This window comes from Dromiciops gliroides, chromosome 2 (genome assembly GCF_019393635.1).
Source record: "Dromiciops gliroides isolate mDroGli1 chromosome 2, mDroGli1.pri, whole genome shotgun sequence".
Lineage (NCBI taxonomy): Eukaryota > Metazoa > Chordata > Mammalia > Microbiotheria > Microbiotheriidae > Dromiciops > Dromiciops gliroides.
The window spans coordinates 228,397,376-228,413,648 of NC_057862.1; the positions used below are offsets into that span (position 1 = coordinate 228,397,376).

The 16,273-nt window shown below is 38.8% G+C and overlaps 1 protein-coding gene and 1 long non-coding RNA gene across 3 annotated transcripts in view; one reads left to right on the forward strand and one right to left on the reverse strand.

Annotated features, from left to right (window-relative positions):
• The window catches only part of TSHR (thyroid stimulating hormone receptor), a 171,585-nt gene that overhangs the window by 44,237 nt on the left and 111,075 nt on the right, over positions 1–16,273 (reverse strand). Inside the window, exon 5 of the mRNA XM_043986846.1 lies at positions 5,341–5,415. Within this exon, the coding sequence (XP_043842781.1) occupies positions 5,341–5,415 (75 nt within the window). The remainder of the gene's footprint in view (positions 1–5,340; positions 5,416–16,273) is intronic.
• LOC122742545 overlaps positions 1–16,273 on the forward strand; it is a 162,984-nt gene that overhangs the window by 29,799 nt on the left and 116,912 nt on the right. The gene's annotated exons all lie outside the window — the stretch shown is intronic.

Here is a 16,273-nt window from a genome sequence, read left to right on the forward strand (position 1 = left end):
TATCTATCTATCTATCTATCTATCTATCTATCTATATCATCTTGATGTGTTGTTTTTTTTGGGGGGGGAGGAGGGGCAATGAGGGTTAAGTGACTTGCCCAGAGTCACACAGCTAGTAAGTGTCAAGTGTCCAAGACCGGATTTGAACTCAGGTCCTCTTGAATCCAGGGTGGGTGCTTTATCCACTGCTCCTCCTAGCTGCCTGCCATCTCAATATGTTTGTTTGTTTTTTAATTGAATTTTATTTTCCAAAATATATGTAAAAACACATTTTAACATCAATTTTTAAAAACTTTGTGCTCCAACTTCTCTTCCTCCCTCCATTCCTACCTCCCCACCCACAAGAACTCAAGCAATTCAAAATAAGTTATACATGAGTAGTCAAGGAAAATTTCCCATATTAGCTAGTTGTGAGAGAAAACAGTCAAAAAACCCCTCAAACTCCAGATTAAGGAATTGTCAAAGAGGAAAAGAAAAGAAAAATTTTAAAAAATGTGTTTCCATCTGTTTTCAGATACTATCGTTCTTTCTCTGCAGATGGGCTGCAATCTTCATAAGTCCTTCAGGGTTATATTGGATCATTGCCTTGCTGAAAATAACCACATGCTTCCCAGTAGATCTTCCCACTATTGCTGTTATTTTGTATACAGTACATTTCACTCTGCTTCAGTTCATGTAGGTCTTTCCAGGTTTTTCTGATAGTATCCTGTTCATCATAACCTGTACCTTAAGCTTGACAGAGAATTTTCTTCATAATAGCCCAGCAAAGTAGGTACCATACGTTTTGCCATTATAATCAATCATCATAACTATTTCCCTCCATCCCACTCCCTTCCCATGACATTTACTCCATCTTCTTTTTACCTATTCCTCCTCAAAAGTGTTTTACTTCTGACTATCCTCTCCCTGGCTCTGCACTCCCTTTTTTCACCCTTTCTTCCTTATCATCCTCTCCTCCTACTTTCCTACAGGGTTAAATAAATTACTCCTCCCAATTGGGTATGAATGATATTTCCTCTATGAGCCCACTCTGATAAGATCAAGGTCCCTGAGCTAATTCTGTGTTCTAAATTTTTCTTCTTTCCTCCCTCCTCAACCCTCCCTATGAGATCAAGCAATTCAATATGTCATACTTGTGTAGTAAAGCAGAACATCTTCATCTTCATCTTCCTTGAAAGTGTTCTGCTTTTTATTGCTTTCTCCCCCAATTTGCCCTTCCCTCCTTCCCTTCTCCCCCCACCCCTTATCACCCTCCCCTCCCTCAGGGCAAAAATATATTACTATACCTACTTAAGTATGTATGTTAGTCCTTCTTTGAGCCAATTCTGATATTAAGGTTCACTCACTCCTCAACTCCTTCCCTCTCTTCTCCTCCCCTCCATAAGTTTTTTTTATTGTTTCCTTCATGTGAACTACTTCTCCCCAGACCATCTCTCCCCTTCTCCCTACCCCAGTCTATTCTTCCTACACCTCAACCCTATTTTAAAGATGTCATCATGGGTTAGTTAGGTGGCACAGTGGACAAAGCACCAGCCCTGGACCCAGGAGGTCCCAAGCCCAAATCCAGCCCCAAACATAAGGCACCCTACCCTGTCTGCCCCACAAAGAAAAAAACATAAATGCTTTACAGATATCATCCCTTCATATTCAGTTCAGATCGGTGTCTTCTGTGAATTCCTTACTGAGATAGTTCTTATGAGTTCGAAGTATTATCTTCCCATATAGGAATATAAACAGTTTGATCTTTTAATATCCCTCATGAAGTCTTTTTCCTGTTTACCTTTTTATGCTTCTCCAGGGTCTTGTATTTGAAAGTCAAATTTTCTATTCAGTTCAGGTCTTTTCATCACAAATGCCTGAAAGACCTCTTTCTCATTGAAATTTCATTTTTTCCTCTGAAAGATTATACACAATTTTGCTGGGTAAGTGATTTTTGGCTGTAGTCCCAGTTCCTTTGCCCTCTGGAATATCATATTCCATGCCCTCTGGTCCCTTAATGTAGAAGCTGCTAGATCTTGCTTTATCTTTATTGGAGCTCCACAGTATTTGAATTCCTTTTTTCTAGCTGCTTGCAGTATTTTCTCCTTCACCTGGGAGTTCTGGAATTTGGCTATAATATTCCTGGAGGTTTTCCTTTTAAGATCTCTTTCAGGAGGTGATTGGTGGATTCTTTCAATTTCTATTTTAGTTTCTGCTTCTAGAATATCAGGGCAATTTTCCCTCATAATCTCTTGGAGGATGGTGTCTAAGCTTTTGTTTTGGTCATGGTTTTCAGGTAGTCCAATGATTTTCAAATTATCTCTCCTAGATTTATTTTCCAGGTCATCTGTTTTTCCAAGGAGATATTTCACATTGCCCTCTATTTTTTCATTCAATTGGATTTGCTTTACTGTGTCTTGGTTTCTTATAAGGTCACTAGCTTCCATTTGTTCCATCCTATTTCTTAGGCAGTTATTTTCATCAGAGTTTTTTAATCTCCTTTTCCATTTGGCTTTTCAAACTGTTGATTTTTTTCTCATGACTCTCCTGCATTGCTCTCATTTCTCTTTCCATTCTTTCCTCCCTTTCTCTGCATCTTCTTTCTATTTCTCCTACTTTCTCTTCAAAGTCCCTTTTGAGAGCTTCCATGGTCTGAGACCAGTTCATATTTTTCTTGGAAGCTTTGGAAAATTGGAGCTTTGACCCTGTAATTATCTTCTTCTTCTGAGGTTGTATTGTGGTCTACCTTACCCCCAAGAAGTTTGCAATGGTCTTCTGCTTTCTCTGCCTACTCATCCTGGTTTACTATTTCTTGGCTTTTAACTCCTTCTTAAAGTGTGGTGCTGCTTCCACTGTTCGAGGTACAGTGTGGCCTGGGGGATGATTTGGCTTCTTCTCAGCCTGCCTGGCCTCACTTTAATTTGATTTTAAACTCTCCACAGGGGGTTGGGGGGGTGGGGGTGGGGCTGCTTCTTGGCTCCACTCCTGTTCCCAGCTTCAGAGGGTCCCAGGTGTTTTGGTTTGAGGGTGGGGGCAGGTTTTAATCTCACCTGGCCTGTTCTCTGGTCCGGAGATAATCTCAAGCCTACTTACTAAACAACCAACCAGCAAAGCTTTCTGTGGTGTGGTTTTTAGCTTCAATGAGCCTGCTCCCCTTCTCTCCTCCCCCACATGGGCCTCCCGATGCTTAGGATTTCTTCCTGGTTCCCTGCTGGGGTGGGACACATCTCAATATGTTTTAAGGAGATAATGAAGAGTTCTTTTTTTTTTTGTGAGGCAGTTGGGGTTAAGTGACTTGCCCAGGGTCACACAGCTAGTAAATGTTAAGTGTCTGAGGCCGGATTTGAACTCAGGTACTCCTGACTCCAGGGCCGGTGCTCTATCCACTGCACCACCTAGCTGCCCCATAATGAAGAGTTCTAATGAAGAAAGGATTGTTTCTGATCAGGGGATCAGGGTAAGTCTCATGGAAGAGCTAATATTTGAAGTGAACCTTGAAGGGATCCGTAAGATTTCAAAAGACAGAGACAGTAGGAAAAGATATTCTAGCCAATATGGATGTTACAAGTACCTACATAGAAGTGGGAAGGCACATTCATAGAAAAATGAATACTCTATTTTGTCTATGAGGCATAGATTGCTAACAGAGAGTAGCTACAATAAAAGGCCACAATGGGCTTTGAGTGTGTGTGAAGAGGAGGAGAGCCGAGAAAGGTCAAGAGTAGGGTTAGGGGACAAGCATCATTGAATTAATTGAAAATCTTTGAGCAGAGGAATGACATTACTAGATTAATCTAGCAGTTTGTAGGTTAAATTGGATGTGCTTCAAACTGAAGAATGTAACTGTAGGGTAACTTAGGCATTAAGAGAAACTGATTTTTTAAAAATTAAAAATTATTTTTTTTTCTTTTTATTTCATATCCCTTAAGTGCCCTGGACTGTATTTTTCTATAATACAATGTCTTTTTAGGGATGTAGGATCTTATTGATTCCCATCTCCACTAGCTAATGTTTTAGAAGAAAAAAAGGACTCTCTAATAAAGTTTATAACCACCAAAGATGATCTTAGGAATACCAAAGAAAAGGGAAACAACAGCTCCCATCATGAGATGACAGCAACTCCATGACTGTAAGCTGAGCTCTCCCAGTGACATATCACAGATCAGGCTGATACCCACAGTGGGGTATTGCAAAGAATCAAGTAATGAATCAGAGGCAGAAGATTGGGGGGCTAAAAAACTGTACTGTCCCATGCCACGCACCCATTTTCTCTATGCACACAGTAGGCTCTTAATTGAAGGTTTATTAAATTGTATTGAAAGAAGTAGTTCACCATCTGGTGTGGAAATGAAATGTAAAGCAGGGGTTCTTGGTCTAGAATCTATGGACCTCCAAGGGTCTACAGGAATTCCTGGAGCCAGCTCTGACCAGCTCATGAGAGCCAATTGTTTATTGTTAATTTCAGTATGAATATTTACATCTTAGAAATTGGTGAACTACAAATCATGGCTTAATGTATTGTTTGGTTGATTGTCTAGGCTCGAGAAAATGATGGGAAAATGTTAATAATACAGATTAAATTTAAAAGTGTGTCATGTGTACATTTTTTCTCAGCAGATTGTTAAACACTTACCACTATACCCTTGAACCATCTATGATAGATTTCAGGGGGATCTGTGACCTTGCATGGGAAAAAAATTACATCTTTATTTTCACTATCCTTTAAGTGAAGTTTAGCATCTTAATTTATAAACATTATTCTAAGAAGGGGTCCATTGGTTTCAACAGACAACAAAAGGGGTACCCCATCACAAAAAGGTTAAGAATTCCTAATCTAGAGGCATGTATGTATATATGTATGTGCATACACACATATGCACTTATGTGGGGGGAGAGAGGGAGGTGGAGAAACAGAGAGAGAGAGAGAGAGAGAGAGAGAGAGAGAGAGAGAGAGAGAGAGAGAGAGAGAGAGAGAGAGAGAGAGAGAGATTAAGGGATTAGGGGCTATTAACCTTTATATGGATACACAGAGTATGTATCTCTTTACAAACACAGGCACATGCACACATGCACACATATTTATAAGCCTATAAAGCATTCCCATGGCAAAAGGACTACCCTTTTTCCCCTTCTACATACATTCCCTTCAGGCTTCACGTTGTCCATTTGTGACTTCTTTTCCCTTCAAGAATGACCTTAATGTTCATTTGAACCTGCCTTCATTTGGGTAAAAATGATCAGGGTTATTGGGGAAAGGGGAGGAGGTATCATGTGATTTGTCCCAGTCTTGCACCTAGGGACAGCTCCACCAAATGACAACATGGTGATTCCCCTGTAAAAAACAGAGTTTGCAATACTTACAGAAATTTTAAGAGAGGCAGGTCTTTTAGGGCATCAGGATCTATGTAAGTTAAGCTCCTAGTATTTCGGATTTCTCTGTAAAAGTTAAAATGAACAAGTTCACAGGCAGAAAAATATTGTGCTAAACAAAATACCTGAGCTCTTTCTTCATTAGCCACAAAACTCAAAGAAACAAGACATTAAAAGAACCCCAGAGGAAAAAAATAAATGAGTTTGAATTAGGAGATAAGAATAACTGGCAGAAGTACAACAAATTGCTCTCAACTCAGGAAAGGGAGGCCAGCTTATTCTTTGTTGCCTATGGTAGCTAGGCTGCTCCTTAAACCACTATGGCCAGTTTTGACCTGATTCTAGCTAAACTATTTTAATGGGGGACCTTTGTTTTGGTTGTATTCACAGGTACTTTTTTTGTTTCCCTTTGGGCCTAATTAAAAAAAAAAAAGCAAAAAAACAAACCACACACAATCTATCCACTGTGGTGCTGGAGGTAGCGGGCAAATGCCATTATTGTTATTTATAATAGCAACAATAAAAAGCAAAGCAGCTCACTTGGGAGTAGAAGGTTAAATGGCTTAGATTATCAGTAATAAGCCCAGAAATGGAGAACATTATTTTTTCTAAGCAGATTGCTAGTTCACAAGTAATGGGTTTTTACAATTCACTCTTGATTACCAGTTGTTATGGTACTAAAATGGGTAATTAATTGATAATATCTCTCTATCTTGATTCACTCATCAGTAAATACACTTTCCCAGGCTCTTAACTAGCCTATAAGTTAACTCTCACCTGTGGATACACTCTCCCATATTAAATTAGCTTTTGAATTTATCCCTATTCAGAGGAGACAAAACTTCCATTTCTTCACACATAGGTATCCAGAAATGGGTTTATAATGGAGCTTGATTGAAAGCTAAGTAAGCTAGATTTCTCTTAACTGAAAAAAAGTGAATTTGATAGAAATTTAAATTTGGGCCAAGAAACACCTCTTTCCCACCCCCCCCCCAAAAAAAACCCTAAGTAAACTCAAAGAAGATATGAATGACAACAGTATTAATTAGTCATATCTAACTAACAGAAGTTCATATTAACCAGGGGTTGAGTAATAGGGGTTACTTGCCCATTAGCATGATACAATGGAAAGGTATGATGCTATATAATACTGAGATGCCATATATGAATGAGAGCTTGTTTCTACTCCCACATCTGACATTTAACTGACTATGCAGCCTTGGCCAGGCCACAATATCTCTGAGCCACAGCTTCCTTGGCTATAAAAATGAACCTTAAAAACATATTTTCTTATCCACTTTGTAGGGTGGTAGTGGAGCTCAAGTGAGTGTGATCAGTTTTAGTGAAAGGTGCATTGTGGGAAATATGGCAGCTGGAGGCCAATGAAAAGAGTCAGTGCTCATAGGAGGTGCTAAAGTTGTATAAGAGACAGTGGAAGTGGAAGTGGAAGTGGAAGTGGAAGAGGCAGAAGACAGAGTTTGGTGAGGCACAAAGTACACACATGCACACACACATATGCATATACATATACACACATATATACATATACACACATATATACATATACACACATATATACATATACACACATGTATGTATATACAATGGGAGAGTTCAGGGACAGCAGTAGTAGGAGTAAAACCATGGGGATTTGAATACACAAAGCCCTGGTTAGTTTTCTGCCAGGTTTTAGCCAAGGACATGCTGTTTCTCCTGTCAGCTGCCAATGAGAACTCTAAAGAAGAAAAAGACATGAAAATACTGGGGGGAAAAGTGGCAGATTAGCAAATAAAAAGAGAAATCTTCCTTATTACCATCCCCATCAACCCAACTCCTCCATTGTCCTATTCTAAAGTTATTCATCCTTCTACTGTGCTCCCTGGAATGCTTACTTACTAGGTAACAAAACCTTTCCTACTCTTTCTATCTCCTGACTCTCACAGAGACCTGAATCCCCCTTGATGACATAGCCATCTTGGTTAACTCTGGTTGAGATGGAGGAGTAGTAATACTCTTTGTTCCCTATTACCACTTCCAATCTTTCCTTCTACAACCATCACTTAATAACTTCTTTTTTTTTTTTTTTAAGTTCACTCAATACATATTTTACTCACCAATCAGAATTCTTTCTGGTAACTATTGTCTACTCACCTCCAGAACATTTTCCTTCTTTCCTCAGTTTCAATCATGCCCTCATACTAGGGGAATTCGACATGCATATTAATAGCTTTTATACCATCTATCCCTATTAGATATTATCCCCTATCTTTCCTCCCTTTTGTGATCAGACTCCTTGAGAAGGTCCTCTACAGTCAATGCCACCATTTCCTTTCTTCTCATTCCCTATAGTCTGGCTTCTGACCTTATTATTCAACTGAAATTACTTTCCAAATTTATCAATGATCTGTTCATTGAAAAATATACTGGCACTTTATCATCCTCCTTCTTCTTGAGCTTTCTGTGGATTTCGATGCTATTGATTACCCTCTTCTTGATACTTGGTTCTTTCTTGGTTTCCATGTCATTATTCCATGCTAATTCTTTTCCTGCCTATTGACCATTCTCAGTCTTTTTGGTGGTCTTTTTTCTAAGTCATGCCCTCTAGTGGTGAGTATCTCCCAGGCCTCTGCTCTGGTTCCTATTCTCTTCTCTATCTATACTATTTTGATTCATCAGCTCATATGGATTTCATTATCATCTCTGTTCAAGAGTCTCAGATTATTTATCCTGGCTTACTATCCCAAACTGAAGACCAGCATCTGCAACTGCCCATCTCAAACTGGATGTTTTGTAGACACCTTAAACTCAGCATGTCTAAAGCCAAAGTTATCTTCCTTCCACACACCTTCCTCTTTTCCAAACCTCCCTATTACTGTTGAGGATACTACCATCTGTCTAGCCACCCAGGCTCCAATCCTAGGTGTCATCCTCAACTCCTCCCTCTCTCTTATTCCCCATATTCAATCTGTTGCTAAGTCCTATCAATTTTACCTTCAGAATATCTCTCATATGGGTTCCTTTCTTTCCATAAACACTGCAACGACCCTGATGCAGGCCCCCATCACCTCACACATGGATATTGAAATAGCCTGCTGGTTAGTCTCCCTTCTTCAAATCTCTTCCCATGCGAGTCTATCCTTCCCTCAACTGTCATGCTGATCTTCCCAAATTGCAGGTCTGACCCTGTTAATTATTAATTCAGTAATCTTCAATGACTCCCTATCATGTTAAGGATCAAATAAAAAAAACCCTATTTGACTTTTTTTTTTAGGTGAGGCAATTGGGGTTAAGTGACTTGCGCAGGGTCACACAGCTAGTAAGTATTAAGTGTCTGAGGCCAGATTTGAACTCAGGTCCTCCTGAATCCAGGCCGGTCCTCTATCCACTGCACCACCTAGCTGCCCCCTATTTGACTTTTAAAGCTCTTTATAACCTGGTCCCTTCCCACTTTTCCCAGTCGTTTTTTTTTCCTGGGGCAATGAAGTTTAAGTGACTTGCCCAGGGTCACACAGCTAGTAAGTGTCAAGTGTCTGAGGCCAGATTTAAACTCAGGGCCTCCTCAATCCAGGGCTGGTGTTTTATCCACTGTGTCACCTAGCTGCCCCTCCAGTCTTCTTAAACTACTTCCTTTTGGGGTACATCAAAGAACCTTCTCCTTGAGAAACTAAACCAAAGGACAGACACACCTAAACAGATAAGTGGCATCAGATATCAGGACTGAGCTAGCTCTGGGACCACCACCCTTCATTCCAGTCTCCCTTACCCCTGGGGAGATAAGATCGGGTGTGGCTGCTGCCTTTGTGCCTGGAGGAGGAGAGAGATGGCTTACGAGATCTACAGTCACCCCTCACCCAACTCCTCCAGCCACCACAAGTGATGGATGGTCCTCCCTCAATAAGGGAACTTTCCACAGTCAGATGATCACCCCCATCAGTCCTCTATAAAAGTGTTTACCTGTCTCCTGATCGAGGAGATTGGTATCTCAGAGCCACGCTCTGAGCCATGCCTTTTCCCCATGAGAAAAAGTCCAAGGATTTCTCTCTTGGTTTCCCTTCCCTAGCCCCTAAATAAACTATTATTTTATTCTATTGTATTTGTGTGCAAGAGGGTGTAATTCTTTAAAGAGGAATTCCTAAGGACCCCAACCCCTATCCCTATCCCAAACCCCGTACCCCCCACCTATTTCCTTATAACAATTTCATGTACTCTGTGATCTAGTGATGCTGATATCCTCCTTGCATGAGATGTTTCATCTCCCAATTCCAGGCATTTTCATTGGCTGTCCCCCATGCCTGGAATTCTCTCCCTCTTCATCTTTGCCTCTTGGTTTTCCTGGTTTCTTTCAAATCTCAGCTAAAATTCCTTCTACAAAAAGCTTTTCCAGATCCCCTTTAATACTAGTGCTTTCCTTTTTTGTTCATTATCTCCAATTTATCATTTATATTTCTTGTTTTTACATAGGTGTTTTCATGTTGTCTCTCCAAATTGTCAGCTACTTAAGAATAGGGATTATCCTTTGCTGCATTCTTTGTGTCCCTAGTGCTTAGTGAGAGAAATAATTCTCTCTTATATTAATGACCCGTTAATATTGGGGATCCAGGCTTTTTCCCTTCTTATTTCCTCATTTTCTGCTAGGTCAAATCAGCCTCTGAAGAGCAGGGCCATAATTAATAAAACAATTGATCATCCAGAAATTTTGTCTCTTGAACTTTTTCTGTCACCTTAGTATATACTAAGAGCTTAATAAATACTTGTTGACTGACTGACTGGAGGAAAGAAATCAGTTACTATTGGTTTGTCTGTGTTGTCTTCCAAAAAGGATATAGGAGGAGAGGAAGACAAGGAAAGAGAGGAGAGGAAAAAAAAAACCTTTTGCACACTACTGTGCATCAAGTAGGAACTCTGTTCAAGGGAAGGTTTGTTATGAAGTTGTTTCAAAGGGGATGAGTGAACTGCTACTCAGGTTTCAAATTTGACACATCCATATTGAAAGATTGGTGTGAAGAAAATGCTTTGTTGAACAAAGATCATGTTTAAAAATGTGATGGTGCAACTTGCATAAAGAGTGGTAGTACCCCCCATATATGTTCTCATATGATACTTATAGTTTTATTTAAAGGGTATTTATATATTTACAATTCTTTTTCACTATCAAAATAGCATTTCCACAAATTTCCACAAACCAAAGTCTATTTGTTACAGACTGAATATTTTGATAGATCCATGAATTTATCAGTGTGGATACTTCCTCTCCACCAATGCATATTATAACTTCTCCAGACTTTTTTACTGTGTAATTTTTGTTTATATCCTTTGCAAATTGTCCAGAATGGATCCAACTCACGTGAAATTCACCATTGATATAGATAGGAAAACTTTGTACTCTGCTTAAGACATCCTCTCTAACACTGACAATTTACTTGAGTGCGTAGCTTTCTGTTCCTAGAATTGCCTTCTTTGATGTGAATACTCAGCAAGTCAATAAACAAAAGTATCTCTATAATCATATCTGTCACTTAATCCTGTATGATTTTAACATATCAATAGTAGATGCTTTGTTTAAGGAAAACTTAAATATGGTACTTTACCTTGACAAAGAAATGATCTTTGCTTGGGGATGTGGGTTTTTTAGAAGGGTAGCAACTTGTGAGTTACTGCAAAATGGTTCAGTTTTTCATGTTCTTGCCTTTTCTCTCTCAGAAGAAACTGAACAGAAGCCAACTCGAAATTTGTGTTTTGCTCAGAATGTTCCCTAATATATCAATCGTATTTGAATAAAATTAACTTTTTTCCAGAGCACTGGTTATAGTAGAACTTACTGCATTATTAGTGATGAAAATCAGTGCCTCATACCTCAGGAGTTAATTAGTGCATTCCACTTAGAGTCTTGTTACTTAATGGTATGATTTTAGCATAATATCCCAAGTGGAATGAACCAGTCAATATGAATCTTAGAAATGGAGGGAACTTTTAGAAATCGTTCAGGCCCCCCCCCCCCACCATTTTATAGATGAGGAAATTGAGGCCCAGAAAAAAAGAATTTACTTGCATGAGAATTGGTAGTGTGATTACTTAAGCCACTGTCAGTGATATGAAAAATCATGGAGACTGAAAAGGTGCCACAACACTGGAAACAGGCAAATGTCTCCAGTCTCAAAAGAAGACAAGAGGGAAAAGGCAAAGTAGAGGCCAATGAGCCTGGCTTCAACTCAGGGCAAAAATTCTAGAATCTGTTATTAAAGGGATAGCATGTGAACATTTTGAAAGGTAAGAGTTCAGAGCCAGCAAGAGTTCAGAAAGAACATGTCATGCCAGACTCACCAGATTGCCTTTTTCAATAATGTTATTACTCTAACAATTCAGGGAAATACCACAGATGTGGTACACCTTAATTTCAGCAAGGCATTTGATTATATCTTGGACAATATCCCCATAAGCAAGACGGAGGCTAGATTTATTATATACTGTAGTGAGATCATTGATTGAATGACCAGATAGGAAGAACAGTTCATTTCCCTCTTTATTTCTCTACCCCATCCCTTCCTTCACTTCTCTGGCTCTCTCCGTTATGCCCCCAAGAACCTCATCGTTCAATTTGATAAAGATCAAATTGATCTTGGTACTCAAACCTCAGTAGTACCCTTTGCCCTTCTGATTGGAGGGCAGAGAAATAAGTTCCTCCCCAAACCTGTTTTTAAGAAGGGCATCCAAGCCAACCATCTCTTTATTTCTCACATGGCCATACTTTTTTGAACTTCTCCATCATGCTTCTGTGCCAGGTAAATTCTCTCTTCCCCTCCCCTCTCCTCTTTCAGCTTCTTTTTCTGTGTTGTCATCTCTCATTACACTATAAGCTCCTTGAAGGATGGGGCGGTTTTAATTTTCTTTTGTATTCTCAAAATTTCGTATTCCCCACTTAGCACAGTGACCAGTACATAGTAGATGCTTAATATTTATTGACTGACTGAATAGTTTTTAGTGAATAGATGTCAATATGAAGGGAGGGCTCTATTTGATTGCATAATTGATATATTCTTTTTTTTTTTTTTAGTGATGCAATTGGGGTTAAGTGACTTGCCCAGGGTCATACAGCTAGTAAGTGTTTAGTGTCTGAGGCCGGATTTGAACTCAGGTACTCCTGACTCCAGGGCTGGTGCTCTATCCACTGTGCCACCTAGCTGCCCCTAATTGATATATTCTTTACCCCATGTTTTTTCAACATTTCTATCAATTACTAGAAGTAAACACAGATAGCATACTTAGGGGTTTTCTTTTTTTTTTTCTCAGTGAGTGGAGGTGTGAGGAAGAGAAATTAAATGCTTTAAACAACAAAATTTTCAATTGGCACAAAGCTAGAAGGGATAGTTAGCATTCAGGACAACAAATTCAGGATCCAAAAATTCTTAACAGGAAGGAATTGAATGAGGTGATTTAATAGACATAAATTTAAAAGTCCTGTAGTTAGGTCCAAAACAAATCAACTATATAAATACAGACTGGGGGAAGGAATGACTAAATAATAGTTTTCTGAAAAGGATTTGATCATTTTAGTAAACTGAAAGCACAGTATGAATCAACATTTTTTTCCCACATAAACTGGAAAAGCTAATTAATCTGTATTCATAGAGTTGTAGAGTATAGAACAAGGAAGGTGACCATCCTGCTGTACTCTGCCTTGGTCTAACCACAACTGGAGTGTTGTGTTCAGTTTTGGATGTTACATTTTAGGAAGGATATTGACAAACTGGAGTATATACAGAGGAAAGGGATTAGGGTAGAGAGAGGAGTAGGAACTATGCCACACAAGGATCAGTTGAAGGAATGGGAATAGAGTTCATGCTGGAGAAAAGAGACATTGAGGAAATATGATACCTATCTTCCTGTATTTGAAAGGCTGCCTTGAAGAAGAAAATTTAAATTTGTTCTGGTTGGATTCCTAGGACAGAACTAGGAACTAAAGAGTGAAAGCAATGGAGTTTTCGGGAAAACTTCCTAATAATGAGAGTTGTCAAAAAGCGGAATGAGTTACCTTGGAAGCTAATGAGTTTACTCACATGGGACATTTTCAAGTGGAGACAGGTCATCCACTTGTCAGGGATGTTTTAAGACAGGGGCTCTGTTCCAGCTGGGATCGGACTAGATCATTTGTGCTTCCAACTCCATCGGTATAAGATTCCTCTGTCTCCCTGTACCCGTGCCTGTGTTCTTTCTCTACACTACGATGAAAGGCCAGAAAAGGGGTGCCTGCATTTGAATACTGGTCTATCACCAAGTAACCCAAAGGTTCTCAACTTGGGTCCCATGAATTTGGTTTTTTAAAATATTATTTAGATAACTATATTTCAATATAATTGGTTTCCATCGTGATCTTATATATTTTCTTTTGTGCATTTCAAAACTTTCTGAAAATGGGGCTAGAAGTTTCACTAGACTACCCAAAGAGTCCAAGACATAAAAAAAGATGAACAACTCCTGTCCTAGTCCAATATCCCAAACCATCTCAACTCACCTTATCCCTCTTCAAAACATTAATCCGATATAGAGGAACTATCTACCTATAGAACAATGCTTAAATGGACATTTATCTCATCGAAATCAGATCAGCTTCCTTTCTCAATCAAGAATAAGGAATTCCTGCACTTATATCTAGTCTTGATTTCACAGCACATAAGAGCTGCCTATCTATCCTCTTCAAAGCTCTCAACTCCTTCACTCCATAACCATTTACATAGTATAGAGGGATGGAAGATGGCAGAGACACACAATCTATTTTTTACATTTCTATCAAAGTTATTAAGCACCTACATGCTTACGTGCTATAAAAGAAAAGAAATAGAAAACATGGTCCCTCTTGTCTAAGTACATTGGAAAGAAGACTGAACTTGAAGTTCTAAGACTCCTTGAACCAACTGGCTAATACTGGCTATTGGCTTATGCATCAAAACCTTTCTGAGGGGCAGCTACATGGAGCAGGGGATAAATCACCAGCCCTGGATTCAGGAGGACCTGAGTTCAAATATATTCTCAGACACTTGATACTTTCTAGCTGTGTGACCTTGGGCAAATCACTTAACTCTCATTCCCCGCAAAACACACACACACACACACACACACACACACACACACACACACACAAAGTAAAAAAAGAAAAAAAAAAACGTTCTGAATCTTGGTTTATTCATCTGTAAAATAAGAACGTTGGACTGGATAATCTCCAAGATCCTTTCTGTCATAAAAACAACAACAATAATGAGGATGATCATAATTATTGTCATATAATTGTCATCATCATTATTAATATTATTATATTGCTTTCAAGTTTGCAAAGCACTTTATATACATCTCATATTTGATCCTCATGACAACCTTATGGGATAGACTCTATTTTTATCTCCATTTTACTTTTTTTTTTTTGTGGGGCAATGAGGGTTAAGTGACTTGCCCAGGGTCATATAGCTAGTAAGTGTCAAGTGTCTGAGGTCAGATTTGAACTCAGGTCTTCCTGAATCCAGGGCCAAGGCTTTATCCACTGTGCCACCTAGCTGTCCCCATCTCCATTTTACTTATGAGAAAACTTAGGCTGAGATTCAATGACTTACCCAGGGTCACACAGTAAGGGTCTAAGGTAGGATTCAGACTCAGGTCTTTCTGACTCAAAGTTAGTCCTCTACATACTGTATTACCTATTTGCCTTTAACATTACTTAATTCTAAAACAGGAAAACACCAGAGAAAGCACCTGCTTGATCACTCCTACTATACTTTATTAATTCTTCCCTATTATTTCCCTATATTCTTATTCTGAGAAAAGAGAGCTTTGCATAAGAACTTTTAAATATGTTACTCTTTAGTTTTTCATTTAATTTAAAATAAAATAGAAATTCAGACAATGTAACACTGTTCACTGTCTAAGGGGCAGGATTACTGCAAATCAGCAGACTAATTTGGCATAGTTTGTTGATTTAATCAAACATCAGAGTCTACAGTCTCTTTTTCTTTCCAAATATCCATCCTAAACCCCAGGAAGAGCCAAGAACAAGCCTCTTGAGAAATCTACTTGCCCAGTGAAATCAGCATTGTGGCAGGAATATAAATCCATCAAGCCTGATGGTGAATTATAATCCTGGAAAAAATGGAGTTGGGGAGAGAATAAAGAGGAATATATAGGAAAGGATTAAAAAGAAGAGATGGAGTACTAGAAATCATTAGCTAGGTAGGGGTACAACAATTAAGAAAAAATGTTCTCTAGTGATATTGTTCCTCTAAATGATTTAATTGACCCTGAATTGTTCCACTTCAGTTTGGCTTGTGTTGCTAAATTGATGGAAGTAATGAAGTTGAACTGAGATTCCAGATTCCAGGCAAGGGTGGGGGTGAACTGACAGTTAAGAGAAACTGTAACTAGAGAAAATTTCAGAACAAGACAATGCACCAGGCCCAGAGCTGTGTGGGATAAACTTGAATAGCACCTGCTCAAACAGTGCAATTAGTATCAAACTTTAATAAGCACTGGATAATCTTACAGTATCTTAAGTGAAAAACAAAACAAATGTAAAAATGGCTTTGGAAGTTGTTTTTAAAAAAGAAACCAGCCAAAAGACCATTAGTTACAAAATGAACACCGAAGTCATTAACCAGGCACTGTATTTCTCAAACTTACATACTTTGTTTTCTTTTTAAAGCATTCCATTCAGAATAGTGGGAAGGTCAATCTGACCTTCAATATTCAATACATGTGTATTCAATACACGAATAATTCAATTCAGTACCTGTCTATTAAGCACCTACTATCTGCAAGGCATAACAACATGTTTTTTTAAAGGTAATTAATTTTTTGTGTGTGTGAGGCAATTGGGGTTAAGTGACTTGTCCAGGGTCACACAGCTAGTGTTAAGTGTCTGAGGCTGGATTTGAACTCAGGTCCT